The sequence below is a fragment of the Rhinolophus sinicus genome, linkage group LG02 (assembly GCF_036562045.2).
Source record: "Rhinolophus sinicus isolate RSC01 linkage group LG02, ASM3656204v1, whole genome shotgun sequence".
NCBI lineage: Eukaryota > Metazoa > Chordata > Mammalia > Chiroptera > Rhinolophidae > Rhinolophus > Rhinolophus sinicus.
In genome coordinates, this window is record NC_133752.1 from 84,084,646 (window position 1) to 84,096,773 (window position 12,128).

Below are 12,128 nucleotides of genomic sequence, written 5' to 3' on the forward strand. Positions count from 1 at the left end.
TAACGCGGTCCCTGTCTTCATAGCTTACATTGTGATGGGGGAAGCCCAATACATGCACAGTTATACAACATGTCATACGCGCCCTCTCAGGTAACATTCCTCTTATTCCTTGAGCATTTAAAAAATTACCACACAAATATTGGTTGGCTATTCAAATTAATTTATACCTAATTTCAAATTTCTAAAAATAATTACTTTTTTGGGTCAGATAATTCTTTGTTGTGGGGGCTGTCCTGTCATTGTTTAGCAGATGATAGTAGCACCCATTTCTCCAGTTGTGATGACTGAAAATGTCCCCAGACATTGCCAAATGTCTCTTGGGGGACAAAATGACATCTATTTGAGAACTATTGTCCTAGAGGAAGGGGAAGGCAAGCTGGATAATAGGGCCATCCAGGTAAGAGCGCTTAAAAGGGGTACCAGAGGATATTGCTCAGCATGCACAAGGAAGGAAGTTAAGGGATTTCTGAGCAGGGGGCTGAGCAAGATGGCAGAGGACCAGAAGAGACTTCTCTCTATTACGCCTCAAGTCTTCTGTTGTGAACATAGACTAAGACAAGTCTGTTCAATGTATAATGTTCTATCAAGCATTCATCTTAAAAATAAAACATGAATTTATGTAATAACAAAGTCAGAAAATATTCTGAGATAAATTTAGGGTCTTTCGAAGTTTAGCTTTGCTTGTGTTGTGTCTGCTTGTCGAATTACATTTTGGTCTTACCTGGTTCCATTATGCTTCTCTCTTGTATGTCATTTTGCCATTGTGCATCGTTATGACATCGTCATTTTCTTCCTTTTTTTCCATCAAGTCATTCTGCCAACAGGGCTCAGTCTCTGAGCTCTTGCATTCGATGCTTTCTTCTTGGAAAAATTCTGTCAGTCATCGGCCTGCTGTCGCATATGTAAAATCTGATCCTGTTTCAGCTGTCACTGTATGTGTTCTTGTTGCATGCTCCTTGCCACAGTAAATCTATTTTCTTTGCCATGAATGTATTATAAGGATGATTACAGTAGAGAAAAGCGAGACTTGATTTTGAAAAAGAATGACAAACACAAAATTTTGCCAACCATATTGAAGGCATTTTTCTAGCATTCCACATCATGTTATTGTATTTATATTTAGTTGCTGTATCTTATTTGGCTAGTTGTTTGTACCCTATAATGAACCACCTACAGAGCATGAAATGACAAGTTCAATTGATTTTTATCATTCTGTTAAATGTGTACATTTAAGTTCTTTAACTTTTGAGATACTGTATCATTTTTGCTCAGAAAGTTATCCGCTCATGGTAGTTTTATAGTTAATTAAATAAATGTCTTTTGCATGACAAAAGTACTTAAGAAGGCCAAGCATTTGTAGAATAGTTAAAATTTTTATTGTGATTTTAATTTTGATTCCACTTATAAAAATTCCATATAATATCCTAAGTTTTGTTTTGTTGTAACAAGTACATTATTTAAGTCCACATTGCTAGCTGCAAAGATGAAGTAAAAGGAAAAAGGTGAAGTCGAACCATTTATTAAATGTGAAGCTAGTAAGTAGAGTCACTGACACTGAATAAGTTATCACAAGGTTGGTGGGTAAGATCCATTTCCAATGACAAACTTAATTTGACTTGAAAATATTTTAGCAAATGAGATTTCCTGTAACAAATGTTTATGACTTTATGATTACAATTTATCAGCCCTTAAAGATTTTAAAACCTCTAAATCTTTCAGTAACATAGGAACGCTATTTTCTATTCTTAGTGACTAGACTAAACAAAAATTTAAGTTAATGATGGCAAGGTACACTGTAAATCTACATTTGACATAAATTTTCTGCTACTTGCTAATCTTTTCTTTATCTGATTAACAAAATATAATAGCTAGTTAAGTACCTTTTCTTTTCAAACCACCCATGTCAACTGTCTTCCTGTTCTTTTCACAGTTCCTCATTATATTGCTAAGGCTTTGTAGCATCTGGCTCTAGTTACAATTTCTACCAAAGGCTGAATAAAAGAACATGGGGCTTAGAGTTTTCTAGTTTTACAAGTTATTGGCAGTTGTTGACAACATAAATAGTCGATAAGGAAATAACTCTTGAAATCACAAAATCAGGTTTAGAGAATGTTTATTAGGTGGAAAAGCACTTGATATCTGCCACATATTATTTATACATATATAAGACTATTGCCTTTCCTTTTTAAACACATCATTTTATATAGTCATATTAGTCTAGGATAAATGCCAAGAAATGGAATTGCTAAGCCAAAGACTACATGTGTTTGTAAATTTGCAAATATAGAATTACCAATTTTCCTTCTCTAGGAGTTGTTCCAGTTTATACCCCACATGTATATGCGGGCCTATTACTCTATAGCCTCACCAACACAGTTTTTCATCAACTTTTAGATTTTCTTTTTTTTTTTTTTGCTACACTGTTGGGTGAAAAAAGATTTTAGTGTGATTTTTGTTTTGTATTTTTCTTACAATGGAAGTTGAGCCATCTTATTTCCTTTTCAATGAACTATATGTGTGTGTGTGTGTGTGTGTGTGTGTGTGTGTGTGTGTGTATGTATATATATATATATTCATGTCTTGTGGACATTTTTCAATTATAAAGCAAGGATTGTTATTTTATAATACGGAAAGAGTGAGAATTTAAGATAATCGTCTATTTGGTTTTGTTAATAACGTAAAATTGATTTTAATGCTTTTTGAATGCACACATATACATGAATATCACATAAAGGTTTTTCATTTTTTCAAAATGAAGTTTGGGAGCAATCAGTCCAAACCAGAGTTCACAGTGGACCTTAAGGGGGCGACGATTGAGATGGCTTCAAAGGATAAATCCAGCAAAAAGAATGTATTTGAGGTAATAAATTTTTTTCTAGGTATAATTCAGATTCTTAATTGTAGTCATTGGATCTTCTTTTTTTGAGTTATTTTAGGAACTGGTCTTTCAATATGACTAGATAAGGCAAAGTTGATCATTAAGTCAGTTTGTATCATAATTTAAGAAAAAAAGCTGGTGTAAAGATTGGACTTTATTTGCATAAGTTATTGGATCTCAAGACTATTTATTATGAGCCTTTGTTCCACAAATCTTGCCTTTTCCCCAGCAACAATAAAAAGGATGTGGTTTCCTTTACGTATGAAATCTAATGTTAAAAAATAAAGACTTTCATTTTGTCATTAAAAATCCTCCGCAGTAGCATATGATTCTGTATCAGTTATTTATTGCAGCATACACACCACCCCAAAATTTAGCAGCTTCAGAAAAGAATCATTTTATTTGCTCAATTTGGGCTGTACCAAGCTGAGTGATTCTTCTGATCTCACCTGGGACCATTCATGAGGCTTTGGTCATCTGGTGGCTTAACTGGTGCCGGACAGTCTCATTTACATGTCTCATGTTTGTGCCAGCTGTTTGCGAGGCCTCTTTCTCCCCTATATATCTCGTTCTTAAGGAAGCCAGCCGCCTCAGGCTTCTTCACATGGCGGTGTCAGGATTCCAGGAAGGTGTCAGTGGAAGCTGCAAGACTTTTTGAGGCCTAGATTTAGAAGCCACACATCAGTGTATTCTGTTGGTAAAAGCAAGTCAGAAGGCCAGCCAAGTATTTGGGGTTTGGGGAACTATAGTCCACCTGTTGATTGAGGGGCAGCAAAGTCGCATTGCTGAGAGGTGTGGGTACAGAGAGGAGGAATTTCTGAGGCTGACTTTGCAAACAGTCTTGCGGAGCCCAGCCTTTATAGCCGCATGTTTCGGTCCTTTCCTGTCTGTTGTCTAGGCAGATTCGATTAGTTTCTATTTTCCTGCTATGCCTTTCTATGATTTTCACTTTTTGGGTACTGATCCATGCCAATCTCTGCTTGTTAAACGTTACCAATCTTCCAAGACCCATGAGAAATGATACCACAACACTGATGCTTCTTCTTTGGCTTTTAAAGTGACGTTTATTTTAGTGTACCTTGCGTTATCACCATCTGTAAATCACTTCCTCCACTAGATGATTAAAGTGTTTTTGTTTTTTTAAGCACAGAAACTGTATTTTTCCTTATCTTTAAGTAAGAACCTCTAACAGGATCTTTTGTGCACTGAATATTCAATATTGGTTGACTGGCTTGATCACTTTCTAGAAAGAAATGCAAGAAAGGAAGTCGCTGTTTCCTGAATTAGCCTTGCAGTCTGAATAACTAATTCCAAATGAAAAGGATTTCATAGTCAAATAAATCTAGGAAACAGTGTATATTTTATTCCTTGCTTAGACAATCACGGCACACCCTGGAAATATCAAAGCACTGAGAAATCTTGAGGGGAGATTCTTGTTTAACTTTCTTCAGTCCAGTATTTCCCAAATTAATATCACATAACTGGTTATTTATTTTGAGGAATACCTTTTCTAAACATTACTTCAGGAACTATGCTAGGGGCATATGTCTGAGAATATTGTTTGGGATACGTTGCCATATGTTCTTCTAGGAAAAAAAATAAACAGTTATAACCGGAAAATAGGAGGAATGCTTTCTCCAACTACCTTAAAATTCTTCCTCAATCAAGTGTAAGAAACTTTGAAACAAAGTGATTATACATAAATTGGTTATTGCCTTCATATATATAGCATAATACATAATATTCTTACCTGAGTTAGTTCATGATTTGACACTTTAGTAAATTTAGTAGTATTTCTGCCCGAAAGAGGTGCGATATATAGTGTCTGTACTCTTTCTCTACTAAGCCATTATATTTGCTTATTAAATAAATAATGGAAGTCTAACTCTTTCTATATTCTTTTTCTACATTTGTTTTTTAACCAGAGAGAGAGAAACAATTTCTCAGATTTATGTAGAAATATCATAGATTTTATTTCTTTACAAATAAATTACGTTTCTAATTTAAAATGTACTGATTTGATACTTCAACACATTTTTAAATGATAAAGTATACTACATTGCAGAAAATTTTATGCCATTGTTTGATGGAGTTTGGGACCCTAAATTATTAGACTTTCACTGAATTTATTGTGAGGAAAACTTCATGTTTTCTAAAATAATTTAGCTGATAATGTTTTATACTAAAATAAAAGATATCCCATTGTGTAGTACTTAAATCTTGCATCACATAATATATGGCATCTAATCTTCTGCTGGTGGTTTTGTAGACTTTGAATTAATTGTGTTCATTTATTTGGTTTAAAGCACTAACCATACTCTTCCACCCCCCTTTTCTGTAAAGCTGAAAACCCGTCAAGGAACAGAACTGCTGATTCAGTCTGATAATGACACTGTTATTAATGATTGGTTTAAAGTTCTTACTACTGCTATCAATAGTCAGGTATGTATTTAACTTAGGTCAATTATTTTTTACTTCAGAGTGGTTTTTTTTTTGGCTAATTGGTTATTCATATCTGGTTTCCAATTTATATGTGAAAAAACGCTTTTTAAATATTTTGACAGCTAGGAAAGACAGTGGTCAATTTAGTAATAATTTAAGTGTTTAAATTATTTTAAGTAATTTTCACATGAGGGATTGGTCCAAAAAGAAATAGTTCAAGAAGAAGGGACCATAAAACTGTGCCTAGTACATAGTATTTATTCAATGACTCAGTGAGTTGGAAACAGGTCCTAGGCAAAATTGTGAAATGAATGAAGCTGTAGTCTCTTTATTAGCACTTTTTCTTTCCTAGTGACATCTCTGTAGCCTCTCCCGCAAGGTATTCTCAGGTGTTCTAGCTTTCCCCCAACCCCCTACAAATAAGTGTTCTTTGCCTTCATGTTCCTAGTAAATCTCCTCTTGTATATATAACAACTAAAAAAGAACCTCAGGTTTATATTCTGAAACTGTGTTAGTAAGAGCAGTGATAAACAACTAGGGGCTATACTTTCTTAGGCTATATTCTTACCCTCTCATCGTATGGGGGCATGGCTCCTGATTAAGGATTGAATGTCAGTGACAAAAATGAAAGTGAATACTTAGGGAATGTGTTACGATTTTAAATTAAACAGAGACAGAAGAAAAAGTTGGGAATCACTGGCTTTAGTAGAGGTAAATGTGTCTTTCAGAGACTTTATAGGTAAAGCCTCATTATTAATTAAAATTTGTGATCTTACTGAGGTATTCTATCTCTGGGCCTCACTTTTCTCACTTTATAAAATAGGTTGGATTTGATTATCTCCAAGTATACTTTCAAACTCCAAAATTTTATGATTCACTTAGTTCAAAACACCCAGATTTGGAATCTAGGTATTCTTTAACTCTTCCGCCTCCAACTTTTACCTCTTATAGCAAATTACTCACCAATCTATATATATTCTTCCTTTGCAGTTTGTAGTATTGTATGCTATTTCTGAATCTTGTTTCTTCCTTTCCATTTATTCCTGAAACCACAGACAGGCCTTTATGTGTTTATACTAAGATAAGAGTAACCTCCTGAACAGTTTTCCTTATTTCATCTCATGCCCCATCAATCTGTTCTTCTATTTTATTTTATTTATTGGGGTGACATAATAAAATTATGTAGGTTTCAAGTGTACAATTTTATAACCCCTCATCTGTACATTGTAGTGTGTTCACCACTCAAAGTCAGATCTCAGACCATATGTTGGACCCCTTTTACCCTTTTCTAACCTCCAGCCCCCTTTCCCTCTGGTAACCACTAAACTGTTGTCTGTGTCTGTGAGTTTTTGTTTGTTTGTCTATGTGTTGCTTTCAGTTTTATATCCTACATATGAGTGAAATTGTATGGTTCTTGATTTTTTCCAATTAACTTATTTTGCTTAGCATGATATTCTCAAGATCCATCCATGTTGTAGCAAATGGTAGTATTTCATCTGTTTTATGGTTGAGTAATATTCCATTGTATGTATGTACCACATCTTCTTTATCCAGTCGTCTATCAAAAGACACTCACCAGTCTGTTCTTAATGCCATTGCTATATGAAACTTCCTAATGTCAATTTTATAATCCTCTCCTGCTCAGAAACCTTCTGTGACTCACCTTAAAATTCAACACCCTAAGCCCAGTTTGTCTTTTAAAATGTACTGTCCATATCTATCCGATACGGACTTCCAGCTCCAGTTATAGTAATCTGCTTGCTATTTCTTGAAAGCAAGCATGGCTACATTCATTTGACAAATGTTTGAATGCCTTATGCCCTGGGGATGTAGCAGCATGCAGCCAGATGCTACACCTTTCTATATGGAGCTTACCATCAAAGACAAGATTACTGAAGACAGACAACTGAGCAGTTCATATAATGAAATGTGATGAGTTTTATGATGGTAAGGGATGTACAACATATTATGAAAATACTGATTAAGTAGGGGCTAACCTAGTGTAGGGGTCAGGAAAGGCCTTGTAGATTAAGTGGTTGTTCTAAATCAAACCCTTCAGGATCAGGGAATAAACAAGGTAAAAACAGAGGAACTTATTATTGACTATGAAATTTTAAAATATGTACTATTTACAAAGTGGCAAAATGTACTGAGGAATAAATGTAGCAAGAGATGTGCAGGACTTTTGCAGGGAAAATTACAAAACTTAATATTGAGAGACATTGGAGAGAACCTAATTAAATGAAAAGTATATCATGTTGATGGAATAAAAGATTCAATAATGTAAAAATACAGTATTCTTCCAAATAGTTTATAAATTCATAGATTGGAATTTTTGAATCTCATTCAAAATCCCAGTAGGTTTTCTGAAGGAATTTGAGAAGCTTATTCTAAAATTCATATAGAAATGCAAAGGGCTAAGAATATCCAAGAAACTCATGAAGAAGAAAGTGGAAGGACTTGCTCTTCATAAAACTATATTAATTAATACAATATAGTATCCATACTGGGATAGATGCAAAGACCTGTGGAATAGACCCCTCTATCTTTGGATACTTTATGCCAGATATAGCACTGTAGAAAACTGAGGAAGAATAAACTTTTCAGTAAGTGGTGCTGGGTCCACTGGATATCCAGGAAGAAAATAGAACGTTTCCCTACACTATGCACAAAAACAAATTCTTGGTGGAATAAAGACCTCAGTATGAAAGGAAAGCAATGTTTTTGGCTTGAGAACTCATCCTAGTTTTTTAATCTTTTAAGTGACTGTGGTTAGGCTGTAGATGAGCTCTAGGATTTCCTTCAGTTCCGAAGATCCATGAGTCTGTGAGTGATAATTAGTTATTGATTCAAAGTATAATTTAAAAAGATTGTTGGTGTGAAAAATTAATGTGTCATTGGTTAGTTAGCTTTATCTTGTACTGTTTTAACAGAATTAGCTTCATCCTGTTCTATCACCACAGACTGTAGCCTGACCTTTTGACTGTCACCACTGTCATGCCTAAGCAGTTGCTCAAAATGAGGCAAGATTGCCTTATTATCAGTGTAAACCCATTGTCCTGTGAATTATCAGTAATTTTTTTTAAATTCAGAATTAATGCCACCTGGAGGAAAAGAATATTTTAAATGACTTAGTTAGCAACTCTCTATATAAACATACTATATAGTATTAATTGGTTCCTTAAAATTATTTGGAAGAGTCAACAACTGATCATTCTGAGAAATATGCTGTTATACGTAAAGTAATATCAAAAGTAATGTGTGTTTGGGAAATCTCTAACCAATAGACAATAGAAACTGATGAAGCAATTGAAGAGGAGATCCCAGATTCACCAGGAATAGAAAAGCAGGATAAAGAAAAGGACCATAAGGATACTAAAAAACTTCGTTGTAAGTTATTCTTTCTCTATTTGGTAGTGGTTTGAATGAGCTCATTCTCTTAGCTTTTCAAAGATTTTAAATAAATACATGAAAGCTGAGTGCACTCTTCAGTCTTACAAGAAAAGTTATAAGATCTTGCAATCTCAGTGTTTCGTTATTCTCCTTGTTAACTCACTGTCATTTTTCAGCCTCATCCTATGCGTTCCTATGTCATCATATTAATTTTGAGATATTGTGATACTTCAAGAGAAAAAATGTATTAGATTGCATTTCTATTGAGGTCTCTAGGAAACTAAACTTTATTGATTTAAAAATATGTAATTACTGTTTAAGATTCTTGATAGAATCTTACACCTTAAGAAGTGAAAAGTCATGGGATATGTACCATGGTTCTGTACGGAACACCAGGTAGCGTCTCTGGACTAGGATATATCTGTGCAAGTGCAGCTGCACACACTCATGTCTCCAGATTATATATACAGAAAGGACCAGAGCTAAACCCAGTGATTTTAAGAATAACGTTGTCTAATGCAGGCCTCTTGTGAATTACATGGTTTATATAAGCCATTAACTATGACTCTGAAGTTTGTTAAATCTGTTTTAACAAATTCACATGTAACTGAGAATTTTTTTTCACTCCAAAGTAACTGAATGATTAGAAAATCAGTTCTGCTTTTCTTTTCCCTCATTCTAATGAAGTTTAGGCCTATTAGTGACATTGTCACCATATAACAATGTAAATACATGAAAATTTTATTTTAATTCTTTATTAATATATTGTTTCCTCAAATATAATTATTTTCCAGAAATTTACTTTTTGAATTTTTGTCATTGTAATTGAGAAAGAAATCAGGACTAAAGGCAATGTAGAACATTTTTCAGTATTCTTAGCTCAGTACAGATGATTATGATAAGACTTACCCTAACTACAAATAATTATAATGTATATGTAAAATATGGATCTCTCTTTCGTTCTCAGTCTCTCTCAACTCCTAGTTCAGTAAGGATAGGAAAGGGTAGGGATTTTTTGTTGTTTATGTTTTATGATTTTCTTTTTTGCTGGTCATTTCCCGTTCTATAACTGATGGAGTATCAAGGAAGATAAGTTGTATTATTTATGAAATAATGAATATAAATTAGAATAATTTAGGGATGTTTTGGCACATATACTAAAGAAGGTAATTTGTGGTCATTATTTAGTGATAAAAATGAAATGTTTTGTTTGTCACTTTGAAATTGGGTCTGTGTTAGTTTGATTCTTCATATGTTACTCTTAAACCATAGTAAAGTTAGAATAACTGAATTTATGTTATGATTTTTACATATGAGATTAATATATTTTGAGTGCTAGGTGGAAAAAAGTTTCTATTTCTTGTAACGTTTACTGTCTGTTTGTTTTAAGCCATGAAAGTGTCTAGCATAGATTCTTCAGAACAGAAAAAAACCAAGAAAAACTTGAAGAAGTTTCTTACACGGCGCCCCACTTTGCAAGCTGTTCGTGAAAAAGGTTATATTAAAGGTAGGTAGATGTAATGTTTATAATAATGAACTTTGGCCAAAATCAGAAATAAGGCATTTTAAATTAAAGACTGAAAAATTTCCAAAGAGTAAGAATGTTCTTACTCATTATTCATAAAGTTATCAGGTTCAGTGATTAAAATACATTGGAGTAATTAAAATTGCTTTTTTTAATGCACATGTACAGTTTATTTTAACTAGGCCATCGAGTAGACATAACTACCAAACTAAGTTTTTAGGTGGTACCAGAGGAACCACCGATGTGATGGGATGGGTGACAGAATTTTAGAAGACATGACAATAAAGATTTTTAGTTTTGAGATCCACAGATCAGACGAAATTTTGAATCAACAATCACTAACACAGTAGAAAGAAGAAAAATATTGAACAAATAATTTTATTCTTGATTGTTGCCTTCAGTTCTCACATTAATTTAAAAATTAGTGTATGGTGTTTTTTTTAACGTATACATTTTTAAAAAAATTTATTGGGGTGACAGTTGTTAGTGAAATTACATAGATTTCAGGTGTACAATTCTGTATGGCATCATCTATAAATCCCTTTGTGTGTTCACCAATCAGAGTCAGTTCTCCTTCCATCACCGTATATTTGATCCCCCTTACCCTCATCTCCCACCCTCCCACCCCCCTTACCCTCTGGTAACCACTAAACTATTGTCTGTGTCTATGAGTTTTTGTTTCTCATTTGTTTGTCTTGTTCTTTTGTTGTTTTTGGTTTATATACCACATATCAGTGAAATCATATGGTTCTCTGCTTTTTCTGTCTGACTTATTTCGCTTAGCATTATACTCTCAAGATCCATCCATGTTGTCACAAATGTTCCTATATCATCTTTTCTTACCGCCGAATAGTATTCCATGGTGTATATATACCACAACTTCTTTATCCATTCATCTATCGAAGGACATTTTGGTTGTTTCCATGTCTTGGCCACCGTAAACAAAGCTGCAATGAACATTGGAGCACACGTGTCTTTATGTATAAATGTTTCCAGATTTTTTGGGTAGATACCCAGGAGACAGATTGCTGGGTAATATGGTAATTCTATTCGTAATTTTTTTGAGGAACCTCCACACTGCCTTCCATAACGGCTGCACCAGTCTGCATTCCCACCCACAGTGTATGAGGGTTCCTTTTTCTCCACAGCCTCTCCAACATTTGTTACTATTTGTCTTGTTGATGATAGCCATTCTGACTGGGGTGAGGTGATATCTCATTGTGGTTTTGATTTGCATTTCTCTGATGATTAGTGATGTTGAGCATTTTTTTATATGTCTGTTTGCCATTTGTATGTCCTCTTTGAAGAAATGTCTCTTCAGGTCCTCTGCCCATTTTTCAATTGGGTTGTTTGTTTTTTTGTTGTTGAGTTGCATGAGTTCCTTGTATATTTTGGATATTAGCCCCTTATCGGGGGCACTGTTTGCAAAAATCTTCTGCCATTCAGTTGGTTGCCTCTTTATTTTGTTGATGGTTTCTTTTGCTGCGCAGAAGCTTTTAAGTTTCATATAGTCCCATTCATTGATTTTAGCTTTTACTTTCATTGCCTTTGGAGTCAAATTCATAAACTGCTCCTTGAACCCAAGGTCCATAAGTTTAGTACCTACGTTTTCTTCTATGCAGTTTATTTTGTCAGGTCTTATGCTTAAGGCTTTGATCCATTTGGAATTAATTTTGATACATGGTGACAGGTAGCAGTCCAGTTTCATTCTTTTGCACGTGGCTATCCAATTCTGCCATCACCACTTATTGAAGAGGCTGTCTTTCCTCCATTGTATGTTTTTAGGTTCTTTGTCAAAAATTATCTGTCCATATTTATGTGGTTTTATTTCTGGGTTTTTAATTCTATTCCATTGGTCTATGTGTCTGTTTTTCTGCCAATACCATGCTG

At 34.1% G+C, this 12,128-nt stretch overlaps 1 protein-coding gene across 5 annotated transcripts in view; it reads left to right on the forward strand.

The window, feature by feature from the left end:
- ARHGAP12 (Rho GTPase activating protein 12) overlaps positions 1 to 12,128 on the forward strand; it is a 114,307-nt gene that overhangs the window by 90,373 nt on the left and 11,806 nt on the right. For all 5 annotated transcript variants that reach the window (XM_019731496.2, XM_019731493.2, XM_019731495.2 and 2 more), the window contains 4 exons: positions 2,759 to 2,860; positions 5,222 to 5,320; positions 8,608 to 8,710; positions 10,104 to 10,220. In XM_019731496.2, the coding sequence (XP_019587055.2) occupies positions 2,759 to 2,860; positions 5,222 to 5,320; positions 8,608 to 8,710; positions 10,104 to 10,220 (421 nt within the window). The remainder of the gene's footprint in view (positions 1 to 2,758; positions 2,861 to 5,221; positions 5,321 to 8,607; positions 8,711 to 10,103; positions 10,221 to 12,128) is intronic.